The sequence below is a fragment of the Choloepus didactylus genome, chromosome X (assembly GCF_015220235.1).
Source record: "Choloepus didactylus isolate mChoDid1 chromosome X, mChoDid1.pri, whole genome shotgun sequence".
Taxonomy (NCBI): Eukaryota; Metazoa; Chordata; class Mammalia; order Pilosa; family Megalonychidae; genus Choloepus; species Choloepus didactylus.
Genome location: NC_051334.1, coordinates 95309061 through 95332176, shown reverse-complemented (window position 1 = coordinate 95332176; position 23116 = coordinate 95309061). Strand labels below are relative to the sequence as shown.

Here is a 23116-nt window from a genome sequence, read left to right as displayed (position 1 = left end):
GGGAAACGACAGTGAATTTACCTGCAGAATCAGCTTAGAGAGAGAAGCCACATCTGAGCCACAAAAGAGTTCATCTGGGGATGACTCTTAGGCATAATTATAAGTAGGCATAGCTTCTCCTTTGCAGGGATAAATTTCATACGTGCATGCCTCAAGATTGAGGGCTTGGCCTATTAAATTGGTAGTCTCCAGTGCTTGTGAGAATATCAGGAATTCCCCAGATGGGGAAGTTTAATATTTCCACATGTTTTCCCAGTTCCTCAAGGGTGGTTTGAGAATACTTTTTTTATTCTCTGCCCACATTACTCTGGGATGTATTGGGGCATCACACTAATGTGTACAAACTAACAAGATCTCATTCCTTGTGAAGTCCCATGTAATTACAATTTTCAAATAAACAGATAATACAAGTAAAATTAGATGATGTGCTACAGAAAATATAAATTTTTCAACAAATAAACATCTTTCCCTTTGGTCTCAGACAGAAGTTGAACTTTTAAAACACAGTCTATATCATCCTTTACCCTTTAGTTTGATTTGTCTTATTCCTAACAAGATCAGCTTCATTCATATCGCTAGTTGAAGTCTGATCTCTTTTTCAGCTTTTTTAACAATTGCCATATGAGGTCATGCTGACTTTCATAGCTGCAGAACTCTAGCCCTGAGTGTCAGGTGTCTCACAGATATGTGAAGTTCCAGGGAATGACCACATTATACCCAAAGAGCTCAGCATCTCAGAATTTAGGAATAACAATAACAACTTAGGAATAGATGTGACTGCTGTAAGAGCTTAGTCTAGGAACATTTACAATAAGCCTTCCCCTGATAATCTATGCTCTCAAATACAATTATCAGAGATAGCACAGTATGTTTAGTTCATATTAGAGAGGCATTTTAATATTTTTCTTTTTGTTTCTGGCTTCTTTCATTCAACATACTGTCCTCAAGGTTCATTCACCTATTGCATAACTCACAACTTCCTTCCTTCTTGTAGCTGCTCAATGTCCATAGTATTTATACACCACAGTTCATCATTCCCTTCACCAGTCAATGCACTCTTAGGCAACCTCCATCTATTGCAAATCATGACTACTGCTGCCATAAACACTGTGGGCAAATGTCCATTCATGTCCCTGCTTTCAGTTCTTCCAAGTATATACCTAAAAACAGGGTTGCAGTTTTATATGGCAACCTTACACTAGCCTCCAGTGTAACCACCACATTGCACTTCAGAGGGGCTGCACCATTCTACTTCTCTACCAATAGTGAATAGGTTCAACCCTCTCTCCACCTTTTCTCCAGCACTTGTAATTTTCTGTTTATTTTGCCTAGGAATAATCCACTTGGGAAAGTCCTTTCTGATGTGACACTCCTCCCAGAATTTGCCCTCCAGGCAAAAGTAGCCCAAGACAACAAAAGAAGTGTAAAAATCATAGAGGCAGAGTGTATGAGACAAAGGCCTGTAAGTTTCAAATACCAGGAAGAAGGAGGTCTGTCTCATGGGAAGCAAAGGGGACAACCAAACTCTTATAAACAGGAGAGTACTGAAATAATTAAGCAAAGACCCAGGAAAATACAGGCCCAGAAATATAAGGAAAACACTGCAAATGGCATTTACCTTGGGCAGACCTTCCTGATTGGAGGAATGAAACTAAAGAAAATATTTGCCTTATCACTAGAAGTTTACAAAACTAAGAAACATACATTCTAGGGAGTAAATCCAAGAGTTTACATTTTAAAATATTAAAGTCTACAGTGTGCCACAAAAGAGTACAAGAATAACAAAGAAACAGGAAATGACAACCCATCCAGAGGAAGAGGATAAAAATATATAAAACTAATGAAGAAGATGAGGATGTGTACATACTCAAAAAAGCCTTTAAAAAAGGATCTTAAAAATGCTCCAGGAGATTAAGTAAAGAGAAAGAACTAAATGATATCAGGTAAACAATGAATGGGCAATGTGAATTTTAATAAAGAGAAAGAAATTTTAAAAAGGAACCAAAATGAACTACTGGAGTTCAAGACAACAATAACTGAAATGAAAAATGCCCAGGAGGTTTCAAGAGTAGTTTGGAACTGGAAGAAGGAAGAATCAATGAATTTGAAGACACTTTAAATGAGTCTGAATGAGAAACAGGGAAAAAAAGAAGTACTAAAAATTAAAATTATCTAAGCTATGGGACACCATCAAGCACACCAATATATTCATTATAGGTGTCAGAGTAGGAGAAGAAAGAGAGAAATAGGCAGAAGGAATAGTCAAAGAAATAATGACAGAAAACTCCCTAAATTTAGGTAAAGATAGGCTTATGCACATCCAAGAATCTCAAAGAAGACAAAACAGGATAAACATGAAGAAAAATATGTGCCATCATATATCACTTACACTATCAAATGCACAGGGCAAAGAGAGAGTACTGTAACATACAAGAGAAAAGCAACATCTTACAAGGGAGTCCCAATTAGATTGATTGGCAATTTCTCATCAGAAACCATGGAGGCAAGAAGGCAGTGGGTTGAAATAGTTAAAGTGGTTAAGAAAAATAACTCTCAGCCAATAGTTTTATATCTGGCAAAACTATCTTTCAAAATTGAAGGAGAGATTAAGACATTCTTAGATATGTCTTAATCTAAAAGCTGAGGGAGTTCATCATCATTAGAACTGCCTTACAAACAATGCTAAAGGCATTTCTTCAGACTGAAAGGAAAGGACATCAGACAGTGGTTCAAAGAATCATAAAGAAATAGACTTGCAGTAAAGGAAACCACTTTGTGTAATTATAAATGCCAGTATTACTATGTGGTATTGTTTAGTATGTAACTCCACTTCTTCCTACATATGCTAAAATGCATTAAAGGGTATAGGAAAAGTATATGCGCATGCTGTTGAACCTAAGTTGGTATCAAACCAAATATGATTATTATATATATATAGGATGTCAAAATTTTACCCCATATTAACATAAGGAAAACAGATGAAAACTATATACACATAGAAATGAGAAGACACTCAATATGGTAAAACAAAAAAAGCAAATAAATATAAAATTAATCATAATGGAAGTGAGGGACAAAAATGGTATAAGACAAAGGCTAAGTAGCAAAATGGCAGAAGAACATCCATATTATCTATAGTGGTTTTAAATATAAATGGATTAAACTCTCCAGTCATAAGGCAGAGATTGGCAGGATGGATAAAAAAGCACAAACCAACTATATGCTGTCACAAGAGTTTTACCTTAAATTCAAAGATACAAGTAGGTTGAGGGTGAAAGGATGAAAGAAAATATATCATGCAAGTAGTAATCAAAAGAGAACTGGGTAGCTATACTAATATCAGATAAAATAGACTTTAAGTTAAAAACAGTTATGAGGGACAAAGATGGTCATTGCATACTGATAAGGACAATTCAATTAGAAAATGTAACAATTAAAATCATATGTACACATAACAGCAGAGCCCCAAACTATATGAAGCAAATAATGACAGATTTGAAGGGAGAAATTGACAGTTCTGCATTAATAGTAGTAGACTGTAATACATTATTCTCAATAATGGATAGAACATCTAGTCACAAGATCAATAAGGAATTACAGGACTTGAATAATACACTAAATCAAATTGATATAATAGACATATATAGAACACTGCACCCAACAAAAAGAAAATACATTCTTCTTGAGTGCACAGGCAACATTCTCTAGGATAGACTGAATGTTGAGTCACAAAAAAGTCTCAATAAATTCAACAATATTGAAACCATACAATGTACAGTCATGGATCACAATGTAATGAAGCTAGAAATCAATAAGGGAGAAATGGAAAATTCACAATTATGTGGAAATTAAACAGCATACTCTTATAAAACCAATGGGTTAAAGAGGGAATCAGAGGTGAAATTAGGATCTTGAAGCAAATGAAAGTGAAAATGAAAATAAAGTGTACCAAAACTATAGAATGCTGAGAAGGCAGTGCTGAGAGGGAAATTTTTAGATCTAAACACTTACAGTGAAAAAAAAGAGAAACTTAATATCAGACCTAACCTCAAAACAGAAAACTAAAAAAGAAGAGTAAACTAAACACAAGGAAACTAAACCCAAAGCAAGCAGAAGGAAGGAAATAACAAAGATCAGAGTAGAGATAAATGAAATAGAAAGCAAACAAAAAAATAGAATCAACAGAACCAAAAGTTGGTTTTATGGGAAGATTAATAAAATCAACAAACCTTTAGCTAGACTGACAAAAAAAAGAGAGGATACAAATAATGAAAATTGGAAATGAAAAGGGGGACATTACTACAAGGCTCACTGAAATATAAAGGACTATAAGAGGATACTAAGGAAAACTGTATGCCAATAAATTAGATGACCTAGATGAAATGGACAAATTCTTAGAAACATACAAACTACATACATTGGCTCAAAAGAAAATGGAAGATCTCAAACCAATTACTAATAAAGAGAATGAATTATTAATCAAAAACTTCCATACAGAGAAAATCCCAAGACCAAATGGCTTCGCAGGGGAATTCTTCCAAACATTCCAAGAAGACTTAACTCCAATTCTGCTCAAACGCCTCAAAAAAATTTAAAAGCAGGGAACATTCCCTAACTCATTCTATGAGGCCAACATTACCCTCATAGCAAAGCCTGATAAAGACACCACAAGAAAAGAAACTACAGTCCATGAATATAAATGCAAAAATCATCAACAAATACTAGCAAACCAAATCCAACAGCATATTAAAAGAATTATGCGCCATGATCAAGCAGGATTTATCCATGGTATGCAAGGTGGGTTCAACAAAAGAAAATTAATTAATGTACTATGCAACATTTACAGCTTGAAGGGAGAAAACCATGTGATCATCTCAATGCAGATAAGGCATGTGACAAAATCCAGCACCAACACCATGATAAAAACAGAACACTAGGAATAGAAGGAAGCTTTCTCAACATAAGAAAGGGCATATATGAAAAGCCCACAGCTAACATCCTACCTAATAGTGAAAGACTGAAAACTGTCCATCTAAGATAAGGAACAAGCCAAGGATGCCCAATGTCACCATTGTTGTTAAACATTGTACTGGAAATTCTTGCCAGAGTAATTATGCAATATAAAGAAATAAAAGGCATCCAAATTAGAAAGTAAGGAGTCAAATTTTCACTATTTGAAGATGACATGATCTTATATACAGAAAATCCTAAAAAATCACAACAAAGCTCCTGGAGCTAACAAATGAATTTGGCAGAGTGACAGGGTACAAGATTAATGTGCAGAAATCAGTAGTTTTCTGTACACTAGTAATAAGCTAACTGAGGAGGCAATTAAAAAATTCCATTCACAATAGCAACTAAAAGAATCAAATATCTAGGACAAAAATCTAACCAAGGATTTCATGAACTTGGACATAAAAACATACAAAACATTTTATTTATCAATTCACTGATTGATGAACATGGTTTTTTTCCATATTTTGGCAATTGTGAATAATGCCACTAGGAACAATGGTGTGCAAATATCTGTTTGAATCCCTGGGAATGCCAGCTAATGTGGTGATTCTATACTTAGCTTTTTGAGGAAACACCAAGCCTAAATAAATGGAAAGGCATTCCATGTTCATGGATTGGAAGACTAAATATCATTAAGATATCAATACTAACCAAAGCAATTTATAGATTCAATGCAATCCCAATCAAAATTTGCACAACCTTTGGAGAAGTGGAAAAGGCAATCATCAATCTATGTGGAGGGACAAGTTATCCTGAATAGCTAAAGCCACCTTGAAAAAGAAGAGCAAAGTTGAAGGACTCACACTTTTGGATCTTAAAATTTATTACAAAGCCCTAGTAATTAAAAAAAGCAAGGTACTGGCACAAGGACAGACATATAGACCAATGGAATACAATTGAGAGCTCAGATATTAACTTTCACATTTATGGCCAACTGATTTTTCACAAGGTGGCAAAGACCACTCCATTGGGAAAGAGTAGTCTCTTCAGTGAATGGTGCTGGGAAAACTTGGTCTCAATTAAAAATAAATAGGGTCCCTACCTCACACCACATACAAAATTAACTCAAAATAGATCAAAGACCTTAATATAAGGGCTAGAATTAACAAATTCCTAGTAGAAAACATTGAGAAGCATCTTCAGGATCTTGTATTAGGCAATGGTTTCTTAGACTTTACACCCAAAGCACAATCAAAACAGGAGAATATGGATAAATGAGCCATCATCAAAAATAACAACTTTTGTTCCTCAAAGGACTTTATCATGAGAGTAAAATGACAACCTACACAATGAGAGAAAATATTTGGAAACCACACATCTGATAAAGGATTAATATACAGAATATGTAAAGCAATCCTTCAACTTAACAACAAAAAGACAAACAACACAATTTAAAAATGGGCAAAAGACTTGAACCAACATCTCTCCAAAGAAGATATACAAATGGCCAGGAAGCACATTATCATTAGCCATCAAGAAATGCAAATCAAAACCGCAATGAGATACCAATTCACACCCATTAGAATGGCTACTGTTTAGAAAATGTTTTGGTAATGGATGGTGGTGATAGTAGCACATTTGAATTCAATTAACAGCACTGACATGTGTATCTGAATATGAATAAAAAGGGAAATGTTAGATTGTATATATGGTAACAGAATAAAATATTTCTTAAAAATCCATGTACCTACACTACACAGTGATCCCTAAATAAAACCATGGACTTTGATAGTACAATTATAAAAATGTGCTATCTTCAGTTGTAACAAATGACTCACACCAGTGCAGGATGTTGATGTTGCAGTGGTATTTTGGAATCCTGCATTTTAATGAATGAACATTCTGAAAACCCACAACTTCTCTAATTAAAAATAAAGACTTCCATAGTGCAAAACTTATGGAATCCTACCTTTCTCAAGGATAAAGTACAGTGGTCTTGGAATCATAAAGGGATATTTTTCAGAAATTCAAGGGCCAGAAATTATCAAAATGTAAATGTTAACTATCACCTGTTTAGCACAGTTCTGGTCACTATGGGTAAACAAATTTTAAAAATATGTAATAAAGCAGAAAGAAAAGCATGAAACTTTAAGTAGTTTACAGAAAAATAAATATCTATGGTCAATACAAATATAATAATGTGTAATGACACATAATTAAAATAATACAATCAGAAGCATGATACTATTTTTCTACTACATTGGCAAAAAGCTAAAAGCTTGCTAATACCTAGTGTTGATAAAGATTTAAGAAAATAGGAACTCTCAGGCATTTCTGACCTCTTTATCTGACAATTTGGCTATATTAATTAAAAGTGTAAATACACATAGAACTTTCCCTTCACGTACCATTGCAAATATACAAGATAAGCAATTTAGGTTTTATTTAGTTCAATTTAAGTAGGAAGAAGCCTTGGACATACTCTAAATGAATTACAAATTAATTGGCAGAGTTCAGCATTCTGTTCATTTTTCCTTCCAAACTGAAAATATAGGTTAGTTTGTGCTGGAGAATTTGGTGCAATGGAAAATTATAGGAATATTTATGCTATAGGTTTACAGAAAAGTCATGCAGAAAATAGAGTTCCCATATACCCCACCTATTATTAACACTTTGCATTAGTGTGATAGCTTTGTTACAATCGATAAAAGTATATTATTATGATTTTACTGTTAACTGTAGCCCATAGTTTACATGGGGGTTCACTGTTTGTATTGTACAATTGTAAGGTTTTTTTAAAAATTTTATTCTAGTAATATATAAACAACCTAAATATTCCCTATTAACAACATTCAAATATATAATTCAGTGCTGTTAATTACATTCACAATATTCTGCTACCATCAACAACATCCATTACCAAAACTTTTCCATCAACCCAGTTATTCTGTACCAATTAAGCACTAACTCTCCATTCCCTACCCACATCCCAGCCCCTGATAACTTGTATTCTAGTTTCTGACTCTATAAATTTGCTTATTCAGATTTTTTCATGTTAGTGAGAACACACATTTGTCATGTGTCTGAGTACTTTAACTCAACATGAGGTCTTCAAGGTTCATCCATGTTGCTGCATGTATCAGCACATCATTCCTTTTTGTGCTTGAATAACACTTCATAATAGGTATATACCACATTTTTTATCCATTCATCTGCTGATGGACATGTGGGTTGCACTCATCTTTTGGCAATTGGGAATAAGGTCATTATGAACATTGGTATGCAAATATCTGTTCGGGTCCCTGCTTTGATACATTGGGGTATATACCTAGAGGTGGGATTGCCAGGTCTTATATTAATTCTATACTTAACTATGAAGAACCATCAAACTCACAGCAGCTGCACCATTTTACATACCCACCAACAATAAATGAGTATTGATATTTCTTCAACTCTTGTAATTTTCTATTTTTTTAAAAAAATAGTAGCCATTCTAGTGAGCGTGAAATGGTATCTCATTGTGGCTTTTGTTTGCAGTTATCTAATTTTTAATGATGTGGAACATCTGTTCATGTGCTTTTTGGCCATTTGTATACTTCTTTGGAGAAATGCAAATTCAAGTCTTTTGCCATTTTAAAATTCAGATGTATATCTTTTTGTTGTTGAGTTGTAGGATTTCTTTAAGAGTCTGGAGAGTAACCCTTATTGAATGTGTAGTTTCTAAATATTCTCCCATTCTGTAGGATTTCTTTTTACTTTCATGATGAAGTCCTTTGATGCACAAGTTTTTAATTTCAATGAAGCATCATTCATCTGTTTATTCTCTTGTTGCTCATGCTTTTGTTGTAAAGTCTAAGAAACCACTGTCCTGTTGGATGAGTCCTTTGATCTTTCTTTTCCTAACTCCCTATCAGCAAATTGGAGGTCATTATACTATTGTGTTTCTAATTTGCTTTCTAGGGATGTCTCTGGAATTTATTGAATTAAAATAATATTTATAGTCCATAATTTATTGGATAAAATATTTAAGAATAGAATATTAATATATTGCTAAAAGGAGTACATTGAAGACAAAAGGGTAAAACTTTCAGAAGTGATAAACATGATTCTTATAGGACTAATTCATCTTCTCAGATTTCTATTTGCTCTTTTAATTTATATTATTCATAGGAGACATATGTATGGTAAATCTAGATTAACATATCAAAAGGCAGCACAGCAGTGTGATCTTTGTATTTTTTTATGTGTTGTGTTTGGATGTGAATATGTGTATGCATAGAAAAAAGTTTGAAAGAATATGCATTAAAATGTTAAGTGGTTATTTCCAAGCTTATGTGTGACTCAAATTTAATATTTTAAATTTATATACATTTTCTACAATCAATATGTATTGTTTGTGGAATTATAACCTTTTAAAATAAACATTAATTGCCACCAGTTAAAAATAATTCTACTCACTTGATCCTAATACACTATTATGCTATGGAAATAAATACAATGAAAATGCTCATTTTCAGAGTAGGGGCACAAAGTAAGAATTATAAAATTACTTTAGCTGCTATTATGGGTTGAAAATAACTGAACAGATCTCAACCTGATCATCTACTCTGTAACATTTTTTTCCTTTGATTATTCTAATTTTTGAAAATGTGTTTTACAGCTACAAGACCGAACTCAATTCAGTGACCGGGACTTAGCCACCCTTAAGAAGTACTGGGACAATGGCATGACTAGCCTGGGATCTGTTTGTAGAGAGAAAATTGAAGCAGTCGCAACTGAATTAAATGTTGACTGTGAAATAGTTCGGGTAAGATATTTTGAATAATTTTCATACTGTAGTTGATGTGTGATATAAATGGAACTGTTTTAAAATTACATAAGATGCTGCAAACAATACCATCAATAAAGTGAAAAGACAAACCACAGAATGGGAGAAAATATTTGCAGATCTTATACCCAGTAAGTGACTTATATCCAGATGATGTAATGAACTCTTACAACTCAATAATAAAAAGGCAAATATTCTAGTTAAAAATAGGCAAAAAATCTGAGTAGACATTTTTTCCAAAGAAAATACATAAATGGCCAATAAATTAAATATAATTAGTCATTAGGTAAATGCAAATCAAAACCACAATAAGATAGCTCATCCCACTCACTAGGATGGCAGAATAAAAAAAGACAGATAATAACAAGTGTTGGTCAGGTTGTGGAGAAATTGGAACACTTGTACAGTGCTGGTGGGAATATAAAATGTTTTAGGTCCTTTGGAAATTAATCTGGCAATTTCCCAAAAAGTTTAACAGTTATGATAAGAGCCACAATTCCACTCCTATGCATATACCCAAGAGAAATGAAAATGTATGTTCACACAAATATTTGTACATGAATGTTTATAGCAGCACTATGCACAATAGTCAAAAGACTAAAACAACCCAAATATCCATCAACTGATGAATCTGTAAACAAAATATGATATATCCACACAGTGGAATAGTATTCAGTCATAAAAAGGAATACCGATACATCCCACAACATGGATGAACCTTGAAAACACATTAAGTGAAGGAAGCCAGTCACAAAATACCACATACTGTATGATTCTACTTATATGAAATGTTCAGATAGGCTAGATACAGAAAGTATATTTTGTTTCCCAGGGGCTGAGGTGGAGGGGAGGAGTGTGGGGGAATGGGGAGTGACTGATAAAGAATATAGTTTCTTTTGGGGGTGATGAAAGTGTTCTAAAGTTAGATTGTGGTGATGGTTGTAAACTCTGTGAATATACTAAAAATGATTGATTTATACACTTAAATGAGTGAATTGTATGGTATGTGAAATATCTCTCAATAAAGTTGTTTAACAAATTTCATGAGATCATCTGAAATACTTCTCTTGTGTTATGCAATGAATGATAGCATAAGAATTATATTAGTCATCCATGGGAAAAATATTTTACAATCTATTTCAAATATGTTGGTATAAGACTTAGATGGCCATGGTGTGCTAATATTTAACAACTAGCTCTTTAAAGAGAAAAAAAAGGAGCACTAAGTTGTGGTATTCACTGATTTTTGTAGTGTAAATATTCCTACCATGACTGATTCCACAGGTTCAGTAATGCAGAGTTTAGAAGACATGCTAACAACTGGCTGTTATTAGCAGGTAGAGCCTGCTTTAGCACACCACTGGAAGACCATCCCAACCAATCAAGATGGAAGTGGTAGTTAAAGAGAAAGTGAAATAATACAAAACTCTTCTAGAGGAACAGAGTATTTCCTCATATATATATGAAGAAAGAACAGTATAGCAAGAAGACATAGAACACAAATTTCTCAAAAAAAATAAAATAAAAAATGGACAGAGGTGATGGTAGCACATTGTGAGAATAACTAACAGTGCTGAACGGTGTGTGAAGGTGGTGGAAAGGGTAAGCTCAGAGTCACTTATGTCACCAGAAGGAAAGTTGGAGGTTAAAAGATGGGAATGTATAAAACAGTGATTCTTGTGGTGGACAATGTCCATGATTAACTGTACAAATATTAGAAATCTCTGTCATGAACTAGAACAAATGTATGACACTATAATTAGAAGTTAATAATAGAGGGGCATATGGTAAAATACATATATATACCTATTGAAAACTATATACTACAGTTAGTAGTATTTTAACATTCTTTCATCAATGTTAACAAGTGTACTATACCAAAACTATGAATCAGTAATGGAGAGGGGGTGGTTAGGGGTATGTGAGGATTTGAGTTTCCTTTTTTTTTTGTCTTTATTTCTTTTCTAGAATAATGAAAATGGTCTAAAAATGGAAAAAACAAATAATTGTGGTGACAGATGCACAGCTGTATGATGGTACCATGGGTGATTTATTGTACACTTTAGATGTTTGGATAATTTTATGGTTTGTTAAAAACCTCAATAAAATATGAAATAAAAAATGGCATATAAAAAATCAAATTTCAAAGTTAGTAGTAATGTAAGTATCAGGGGACAAAAAATATATGATCTTCAAAACAAACTAGCAAAATGTCAGAGGGCAGCCCTACAGTATCAGTAGTTACTTTAAATGTGAATGGATTAAGCTCTCCAGTATAAAGGCAGAGATTGGCAGAATGGATAACAAAGCATAACCCAATTACACACTTTATAAGAAACACACCTTAAGTTCAAAGACACAAAGTAAGTTGAAAATGAAAGGATGGAAAATTGTACCATGCAAATAGTAACCAAAGGAGATCTGTGGTAGCTATACAAATGTCAGATAACATAGATTTTAAGTAAAAAACTGTTTCAAGGGACAAAGAAAGACTCTATATATTCTATATGCTGATAAAGTGGTCAATTCAACAAGAAGATGTAACAACTATAAATATTTATGCATCTAGCAGCAGGGTCCTGTTTCATCTTCTGCAGCTAAATAAATTCTATACAATAGGTTGGCTTCATCCATTATTTGGTGTGTTCCATCCTGGGGCAAAATTCTTCTGTCTGATGGAGCTGTGAAATCTAGAAAAGTAGTTATCTACTGCCAATATACAATAGAGGGATAAAACATAGGATAAAACATTCCCATTCCAGAAGGGAGAAATTGGAAGAACAGGTGTCATGGGTACCAAATAAGTCCAAAACCCAGCAAGGCAATCTTCACTAGATCTCAAAGTCTAAAAACCATATTTGGCTTCATTCTTTATCCTCCAAGCCTGATGGAGCAGCAGCCTCACATCTTCCAAAATCATTTGTGCAGAAAAATGCTCTCCTTGAACACTGGGGTGTAAGCTCCATCAACTCTGAGCATTGGAGTGGAGGCTGGCCTCTCCAAAAATGATGCATAGACTCCAGCATCTCCTAGCACTGGGATGGAAGCACTGTCCCTGAAGAGTGGGGGCAAGTTCTTCCCTCTCTAAGCACTGGGGTGGAGATCCTGCCCCTGCTACGTGACTGGGAGGGCCTGCCCTTTACACATATGGGTGGACCTGTCTCTTGGTGAAAATAACTTTTTAGTCCAGACCTCAGCTTCAATATTCTTCCATTGAAGTCATTCTTCCTTTGATTCATGTCTTCTCTTCCTTTTAAGCATTGATTCTGTTCATGCAAATTTTGTAAATCCTTATTGGTTTGGGTGCAATTCCCATGGGTCCACATCATCAGAAAATAGAACTTTCCACAGATCCTTCCTGGGTAAATGCAGTTCCAATTCTGAATTCCACTGAAATGGCTGACTGGATCCATGTTCAGCCACACCCTCTTTAGCAAAGGGCTGTTTGGTTAAACCCTCACATGGAGCCCTGTCATTTGGGAATTCACTTCCCAAAAGCTCAGGGTGGTACCTTGATAAAGCCACTTCTGGCCCTGGTCTAAGATCACACTATCTGGCTATGTTCAGAATTTCCCAAAATATCAATTTCTAGTTTTGCTGAGCTGAAGAGTTAAGATTTCTGCTTATCCCTTTCATATTTTACTATAAGTTGCAAGGAGAAGCTAGGCTGCACATTCTGTAGTTAGCTTGAAAATATCCTCAGTTAAATATCCAAGTTCATCACTTACAAACTCCATTTTCATTCTGACATCAGAACACAATTTTATCAAGTTTTCTGCCACTTTATGCAAAGGTGGTCTTTCTTTCAGTTTCCAAGATCACATTCATTGTTTCTTTCTAAGGCCTCATCAGAGGTTCCTATAACATCCAAGTATCTACCAGCAATCTCTTCAAAGCAATTTAGGCTATTTCCATAAGTCATCTCACAATTCTTCCAGCCTCTATCCATTACCCAATTGCAAAGCCTTTCCCACTTTTTAGTTATTTGTAATATTGGCACTTCTCTTTCCAGTGGCAGAAACAAATACCATACAATGAGACTTGGCTTAAGCAATGAGAATTTATTGGCACACAGTATTGAGGCTAGGAAAAGTCCAAAATTGAAGTGTCATTAAAGTGATGCATTCTCCATGAAGACTGTGGTGTTCTGGGGCTTCCTGCCAGTAATCCTTAAACCTTGTATCTTCTGTCAAATGGCAAGGCACATGATGGAATCTTCTCCTTACTCTTCTGGATTCCATTGACTTCCAGCTTCTGGCTGATGTCCATGGTTTCCCTCTCTGGGGCCTTCTCTATAAAATCTCAAGTAAAAGGAGTAAAATTGATCCTGATTCAGGTGCACCACACCTTAACTGAAGTAACCTCACGTAAATGTCCTATTTACACCCACAAGAATGAATTAAGAATAAGAACATGTGTTTCTGGAGAACATAATTCCAAGCCACCACAGATCCCAAAATGTAAGAAGCAAATACTGACAGATTACAAGGAAGAAACATATGGCACTACATTAACAGGAGACTTAAATATGAAACTTTCAGTAAGAGATAGAACATCTAGAGAGAAGATCAACAAGGGAATAGAAAATGTGAATGATACTATAAACCAATGAAACATAAGAGATATAAATATATGGAACACTTCACTGAACAACAGAATACACATAATTCTTGAGTGCACATGGGTCATACTTCAGGATAGACCATAAGTAAGGGCACAAAAGTCTCAATAAATGTGAAAATATCAAAATCATGTAATGTATCTACTCCAAACAAATAGAAGGAAGTTAGAAATCAACAAAAGGAAAATCCACAGATATGTGGAAATTAACCAACACTCTTAAACAACCAATAGGTCAAAGAATAAATCACAAAGGAAATCATATATTTTGAAGTGAATGAAAAAAAAAAAAACAATGTACTGAAACTTATGGGATGCAGCAAATGCAGTGCTGAAAGAGAAACTTATAGTTCTAAATGCTTACATTACAAAGGAGAAAGATCTCAAATCAGATATCTAACCTCACAACTGAGAAACTACAAAAAGCGGAGCAAACTAAACCCAAAGTTAGCACAAGGAAGAAAATAAATATTAGAGTGGAGATAAATGAAATAGAGAATTAAAAAACATAGAGAAAAGCAATGAATCCCTGTTTCTTTGAAAAGATCAATAAATTTGAAAAAAGTTTAGCTAACCTGAATAAGACAAAAGAGAGGGGATTCAAATAAGGAAAATCAGAAATGAAATGATGGACATTACTAATGACCTCACAGATATAAAAAAGAATATGATGATACTGTTAGCAATTGTACACCAAAAAATTAAATAACCCAGGTGAAATGGACAAATTCCTAGAAACACACAAATTATCTATGCTGACTCAAAAAGGCATAGAAGCTCTCAACAAACCAATAACAAAGGATAAAATGGTTGAAGTAAGTACTGCTATTACAGTAATAACATTAAATGTTAAAGGATTAAGCACACCAATCAAAAGACACGGAACGTCAGAATGGATTAAAAAATGAGCCATTTATATGCTGTCTACAAGAGCCACACCTCAGACCCAAGGATACAAATAGGTTGAAAGTGAAAGGCTGAAAAAAGATATTCTAAGCAAACAGTATACAAGCAAAAGTTGGGGGTAGTTATACAAATATCAGACAAAATAGACTTTAAATGCAAAGCTGTCATAAGAGACAAAGAAGGGCATTATATATTAATAAAAGTGATAATCCACCAAGAAGTAATAATAATCATAAATATTTATGAACTTATCCAGGGTGACCAAAAACACATCAAGCAAACACTGGAAAAACTGAAGAGAGAAATAGACATCTCTACAATAATAGTTGGAAATTTCAATACACCACTCACATCAATACATAGAACATCTACACAGAAAATTAATAATAGAGAACTTGAATAATTTGATAAATGAACTAGACCTAACAGACATATATGGAACAATGCACCCTAAAACAGCAGGATACACATTCTTCTCAAGTGCTCATAGATCATTCTCCACATGTTGCATCATTAAAGAAATTTTAATAAATTTAAGAAGATTGAAATTTTTAAAAGGCACTTTATCTGATCATAATGGAATGAAGCTGGAAATCAACAACAGGCAGAGGACTGGAAAATGCACAAATTTGTGGAGGTTTAAAAACACACTCTTAAGCAAACAGTGGGTTAAAGTAGATATTGCAGGAGACATCAGTAAATATCTCAAGATTAATGAAAATGAGAACACAACATATCAAAACTTATGGGATATGGTGAAGGCAATGTGGAGAGTGAAATTTGAACCCTAAGTGCCTACAGTAAAAAGGAAGAAAGGGCTAAAATCAAATACTTAATTACATACCTGGAGGAACTAGAAAAAGAACAGAAAACTAATCTGAAGACAAGCAGACAGAAAGAAAAAGATTAGAACAGAAATAAATTTAGAATAAAAAAGAATAGAGAAAATCAAAAGCAAAAAGTTGGTTCTTTGAGAAGATCCACAAAATTGTCAAGCCCTTAGCCAGACTGACAAGGAAAAAGAGAGATGCAAATAAATAAAATCAGAAACAACATGGGGGACATTATTTATGATCCCATAGAAATAAAAAAAAGATAAGAGGATACCATGAACAACTGTATGTCAATAAACTAGACAACTTAGATGAAATGGACATATTCTAGAAACAGAGAGCCAATATACACTGACTCTGGAAGAAATAGATCTCAACAAACCACTCATGAGTAAAGAGATTGAAACAGTCATCAAAATCTTACCAACATGCAGCCTCTCTTGAGGTCAGTGTGGTGGTTCCAAAGGAGGCTAAGTATAGGACTGCCACATGATCTTGCAACCCTGTTATTAAAGATTTGGAAGAACTGAAAGCAGTGACATGAATAGGCATTTGCACACTGATGTTTATGGTGGCACTATTCATGATTTGCAATGGATGGAGGTGGCCTTGGCTACATCAACTGATGAATGAAAGGGAAAACTGTGTGAATACATATGACAGAATATTGAGTGGCTGCCAGAAGGAATGAGGTTATGTGGCAAACTAGGTGAATGAACCTTGAGAACATTATGTTGAGTGAAATAAGCCAGAAACAAAAGGGCAAATATTGTATGGTCTCACTGATATAAACTAACTATAATGAACAAACTCTGAAAACTGAATTCAAGGGCATTGGTTATCAGTGTTTAGAAAGTGGGCAGAGATTGGGCAATGAACAATTAAGCAGTAGAGAATGTTCAAATAAGGCTCATTGTAAAGGTTAATAGATTCTAAGCTCTTATAGCAGTCACATCTGTTCCTGAGTTTTAACTGTTACTTCTAAATTCTGAGATGCTGGGCTTTTGTGTATAACCTGGTAGTTCCCTACAACATTGAGTTTCTCTGTGAACCTGAGACTCAGATTTTAGAGTTCTGCAGCTCTGAAAGTCAGCATGACTCCAAACAGTAAATGTTAAAGATACTGAAAACGAAATCAGACTTCAATTAGAGACATGAATGAAATGGACCTGGTTAGGATTAAGGTAAATCAGAATGTAGGGTAAAGAATCATATTGTCTGTATTTCTGAGTGAGATCAAAGGTAGAACTGTTTATTTGGTCAAAAATTTAAATTTCCTGTAGCACACTATCTGATTTTACCTATCTGGTCAGTTTATTTAAACAACCTATTTGCATAGAACCTAGAATAGGAAATGAGATATTATTATTCTTCACAGGTTAATGAAATACCTGATACATTCCAGAGTATTTTGGGCAGAAAATAAAAAAAAAAGTATTTGCAAAGTCCCCTTGAGGGACTGGGGGAAAATGTGGCACTATTAAATTTCCTTACCTGGGGAACTCCTGATATTCTCTCAATCACTAGGGACTCACAATTTAATAAGCCAAGACCTCAATCTTGAGTCTTGCCCATAGGAAACATTTCTCTAATGACAAAGCTAGACCTCCTTGTAATTATGCCTAAGAGTCCCTCCCAGAGAACCTCTTTTGCTCAGATGTGGCCTCTCTCTCTAAGCCAAATTCTGCAAATCATCTCATTACCTTCTCCCCTATATAGGACATAACTCCTGGGAATAAGCCTGGCCCTGGCAGTGTGGGATTCAGAATGACTTCTTGACCAAAATGGGGAGAAAATGGAACAAAATAAAGTTTCAGTGGCTAATAGATTTCAAATAGAGTTAAGGGCTCATTCTGGAGCTTACTCTTATGCAAGCTTTATCCAGATATTGCAAACTATCACAGTATGTCAAGCCCCAACTAACAGTATCCCTGAAAACCCTAGGGAGTGCCCTGAACTCTAAGTCTCTATAAACAGTTTTAGTTTATTTTTTAAGCAACCTAAGGCCTACAGATTGATTCCATGCCAGATAAGCCATGAAACACAGAGGTACCAGTCTCCAAGAACAGCCAGTTCCATGCCTCTACTCCATAAGGTCAATATCCCTTTCCAGCGTGAAGAAGTTAAAATAGTCATTGCCCAGATATCCCTGAAGATTGAGAGAAAAATCAAATGAGAGGGTGGAGGTGTAACAGAATTTAGGATTTAACAAACAACTGTAACTACTGACTCATTATATCACTATTTCTTTTTTTGTGTCTAGTATTTTAGAACAGACAGAAGGAAATACCCAAAGTTGTTGAATTGTTACCCAATAGCCCTGAATTTAGATAATATTTGCATAACTATATAGCAAAAAATAGTTGGCTGCCCATATTCATATGGATCTATTTCTGGATGTTTGGTTCTTTTCCACTGATCTATATATCTATCTCTGACAATACTACACTGTCTTAGTTAATCTACCTCTATTGTAAGTGTTAAAATTGGGTATTGTGCAATACTAGTGGTCAATAAGAGGGAGGTAAGGGGTATGGGATGTGTAGGGTTTTCTTGTTTCTTTTTCTTTTTCTGGAGTAAGGCAAATTCTCTAAAAATGATCATGGTGATTAATGCACAACTATGTGATAATACTGTGTACCATGATGGTATACTTTGGATGGACTGTATGGTATGTGAATATATCTCAATAAAATTACATTAAAAAGGGGAAAGAATCCTTCCAACAAAGAAAACACCAGAACAAGGTAGCTTCAGAGTTGTATTCTACCAATCATGAAAGAAGAACAAATACCAATCCTGCTCAAACTCTTTGAAAAATTAGAGAGGATGCTACCTAACTCATTCTATAAAGCCAACATGACCCTAAAGCCAAAACCAAATAAAGCTACTACAAAAAAGGAAAATTATAGAACAATCTCTCTATTGAAATAGATGCAAAATTCCTAACAAAATACTTGAAAATCAAATCCAACTGCACATTAACAAAATTAGACACCATGATCAAGTGGGCTATATCCAAGTTTTGCAAGGGTGGTTCAACACAAGAATATGAATTAATGTAATACACCACATTAAGAAATCAAAGGAAAAGAACCACATGACCATCTCAGTAGGAGCTGAAAAGGCATCAGTACCCCTTCTTGATAACACCACTTTCAAAGATAGGAATAGAAGAAAACTTGCTCAACATGATAAAGGGCATATATGAAAACACACTGGTGACATTGTACTCAATGCTGAAAGACTGAAAGTTTTCCCACTGAGATTGGGAACAAGACAAAGATGCACACTACCATCACTGTTATTTGACATTTTGCTAGAAGTTCTAGATAGAGTAATTAGGCAAGAAAAAGAAATAAAAGACATTCAAATTTAAAAGGAAGAAGTAAAACTTCCACTATTTGCAGATGATATGATCCTATAACTAGAAAGTCCCAAAAAATCTACAATGAAACTACTAGGCCTAGTATATGAGTTCAGCAAATTGGCAAGATATAAAATTAACATGCAGAAATCAGTAGTGTTTCTGTACACTAGTAATGACCAGATTGAGGAGAAAATCAGGAAAAAATTCCATTCTCAGTAGCAACTAAAAGAATGAAATATCTAGGAATAAGTTTACCACGGATGTAAAGGACTTGCATTCAGAAAACTATAAAGCATTTGCAAAAGAAATCAAAGAAGAGCTAAATGAATGGATGGACATTCCATGTTCATGGATTGGAAGACTAAATATTGTTTAGATGTCAGTTCTACCCAAAATGATTTACAGATTCAATGCAATGCCAATGAAAATGCCAATACCTTACTCTACAGAATTGGAAAATCCAATTACCAAGTTTCTTTGGAAGGGTAAGGAACCCCAAATAGCTAAAAAGTTCTTGAAAAATTAAAATGAAGTTGGAGGACACTCACTTCCTGACTTTAAAGTATACTGCAAAGCTATAGTGGTAACAGAAGCATGGTATTGGCCTAAAGAAAGACATATTGACCAATGGAATTGAATTGAGAGTTCAGATATAGATCTTCACATCTATCCTCAATTGATTTGTGACAGGCTTCCAAATCCACCCAATTGGGACAGAACATTCTCTTCAACAAATGGTGCTGGGAAAACTGCATATCCATATCTAAATGAATGAAAGAGGAACACTGTCTTACACCTTATACAAAAATTAACTCAAAATAGATCAAAGACCTAAATATAAAAGCCAGAATCATAAAACTCCTAGGAGAAAATGTAAGGAAATATCTTCAAGATCTTGTGGAAGGAGGTGGTTTCTTAGATTTTACACCCAAAGCACTAGAAATGAAAGAAAAAAATAGATAAATGAGACTTCCTCAAAATAGAATATTTTTTTGCCTCAAAGGGCTTTGAAAAGATGATGAAAAGGCAGCCTATTATTTGGAAGAAAATATTTGGCACCATATATCTGATAAGAATTTAATATCTGGTATATATAAAGAGACCCTACAACTCAAAGATTAAAAGACAAGCAACCCACTATAAAATGGACTAAAGCCATGAATAGACATTTTTCCAAAGAAGATATACAGGTGGCTAAAAAGCACATGAAAACATGTTCAAAATCACTAGCTATTAGTGAAATGCAAATTAAAACTATGAGATACTATTTCACACCTACTAGAATGTCCATTATTTTAAAAAAAGAAAACAGCTAGTGTTGGAGAGGATGTGGGGAAATGGAAAAACTTGTTCACTGTTGGTGAGAATGTAAAATAGTGCAACTGCTATGAAAGACAGCTTGTTGATTCCTCAGGAAACTATGTATAGAACTGCCATATGATCTGGCAATCCTGCTACTAGGTATATATTCAGAATAAATAAAGCAGAGATATGAACAAACATTTGCACAACAATGTTAAGAGCAGCATTATTCACAACATCCAAAAGATGGAAACAACCCAGGTGTCCATCAAATGATGAATACATAAATACCTTGTGTCACAAACATACTATGTAATGTCATACCAGTGTAAGAAATGAAGTCATGAAGCATGTGACTACATGGATGAACCTTGAGGACACCATGTTGCATGAAATAATCCAGACACAAAAGAAAAAGTCTTGTGTGACCTCACTATTATGAGCTAAATATAACTAGCAAACTCTTGGTGTTAATTTCTGGAAAATAGGTTACCAGAAAATAGAATGAAGGCAGAGAATGGGGAACTGATGCTTAATTTGGGCAGAATATGTATTAATGTTGATTGTAAATGTTCAGAAATGGATGGAGGTGATCGTATTTTAAGGATGGTGTAAAAAACATAAGTGATATGTGGGTGCAATTGTGGTTGAAAGGGAAGTTTAGGGTCAGATATGTGTCACTAGAAGGAAAGCCAGAGGATGAACCATGGCACTGCATAGCACAGTGAACCCTCTTCAGGGTGAAAATTGTCTAGATTTGATTGTATTGATGAATGCACAACTATGTTAGTTTACTAGAAGACATGGATTTACACTTAAAATACATTGTATGGTATTTGCTTTAAAAACAGAAAACAAAAAAACAAAAAAACAAGAAACTTCTAACAAAGAAAAGCCAAGGACCAGATAGCTTCATTGGTGAATTTTACAAAGAATTCATGGAATTAACAAAAATACTGCTCAAACACTTCCAAAAAATTGAAGTGGGAACACTCCCTAATGCATTCTATCAATCCAGCATCACCCTAATATAAAGCAAAATAAATGTGTGATAAGAAAATAAAATTACAGATCAATATCCCTTATGAATACAGAAGTAAAAATCCTAAAAAAAAAATACTAGAAAACTAAACAACAAATTAAAAGAATTATACACTCTGATCAAATTGGATTTACCCCAGGTTTGCAATGTTGGTTCAATATAAGAAAATCAATTACTGTAATGCACTACATAAATATAATGAAAGAAAAAAAACTATAGAATCATCTCATTTGACACAGAAAAGAACATTTGACAAAATCCAACATCCCTTCTTGATAATAACACTTAGGAAACTAGGAATAAAAGGAAAATACCTCAACAAAATAAAGGGCATATGAAAAGCCCACCACTAACTTCACAATGGTGAAAGAATGGAAGATTTCCCTCTATGATCATGAACAAGTTAAAGGCACCCACTGCCAGCACTATTATTCAACATTGTACTGGAAGTTCAGCCTGAGCAATTAGGTAAAAAGAAATAAAAGTTATCCAAATTGGAATGAAAGAGGCAAAACTTTCCCAAACTGAAGAAGACATGATCCCATATACAGAAAGTCCTGAAAAATCCACAAAAAAGCTTCTAGATCTAATAAACAAATTCAGCAGAGTGACAGAGTATAAGAACAAAATGCTAAAACTAGTAGTGTTTCAAAAAAAACAGATCTTATGGAAATAAAAGAAACTGTTGATCAAATTAAAAATATTCTTTAATTACATAACACCAAATTTGAATAAATAGAGGAATGAATCACTGAACTTTAAGAGAGTGTGTTGGAAAGTGAAAGCACAAAAGAATGGTGAAAAAATTAAAAAAGAATTGAAATAATACCAGGGAAATGATGGACAACATGAAACACGCAAATATAAGAATCATTGATGCTCCAGAAGGGGAAGAAAAGGGTAAAGGACTAGGAAGAGTATTCCAAGACATTGTTGGGGATCACTACCCAAACCTTCTAAATGACATAAATCCACAAATCAGAGATGCCCAATGAACTCCAAGTAGAATAAATCCAAATAAACCCACTCTGAGACATATGATCAGATTGTCAAATGCTGAAGAGAAGGAGAAAGTTCTGAAAGCAGCAAAAGGGAAGTGATTCACCACATACAAGGGAAACAACATAAGACTAAGTAATAACTACTCGGTGGCCACCATGAAGGTGAGAATGAAGCAGTATGACATATTTAAAATTCTGAAAGAAAAAATTGCCAACCAAAATACTTTATCATGCAAAGCTCTCCTTCAAATTTGAGGG

At 34.3% G+C, this 23116-nt stretch overlaps 1 protein-coding gene across 1 annotated transcript in view; it reads left to right on the top strand.

Moving 5' to 3' along the window:
- Positions 1-23116, top strand: part of HDX (highly divergent homeobox) — a 262723-nt gene that overhangs the window by 105754 nt on the left and 133853 nt on the right. Inside the window, exon 5 of the mRNA XM_037821921.1 lies at positions 9617-9763. Within this exon, the coding sequence (XP_037677849.1) occupies positions 9617-9763 (147 nt within the window). The remainder of the gene's footprint in view (positions 1-9616; positions 9764-23116) is intronic.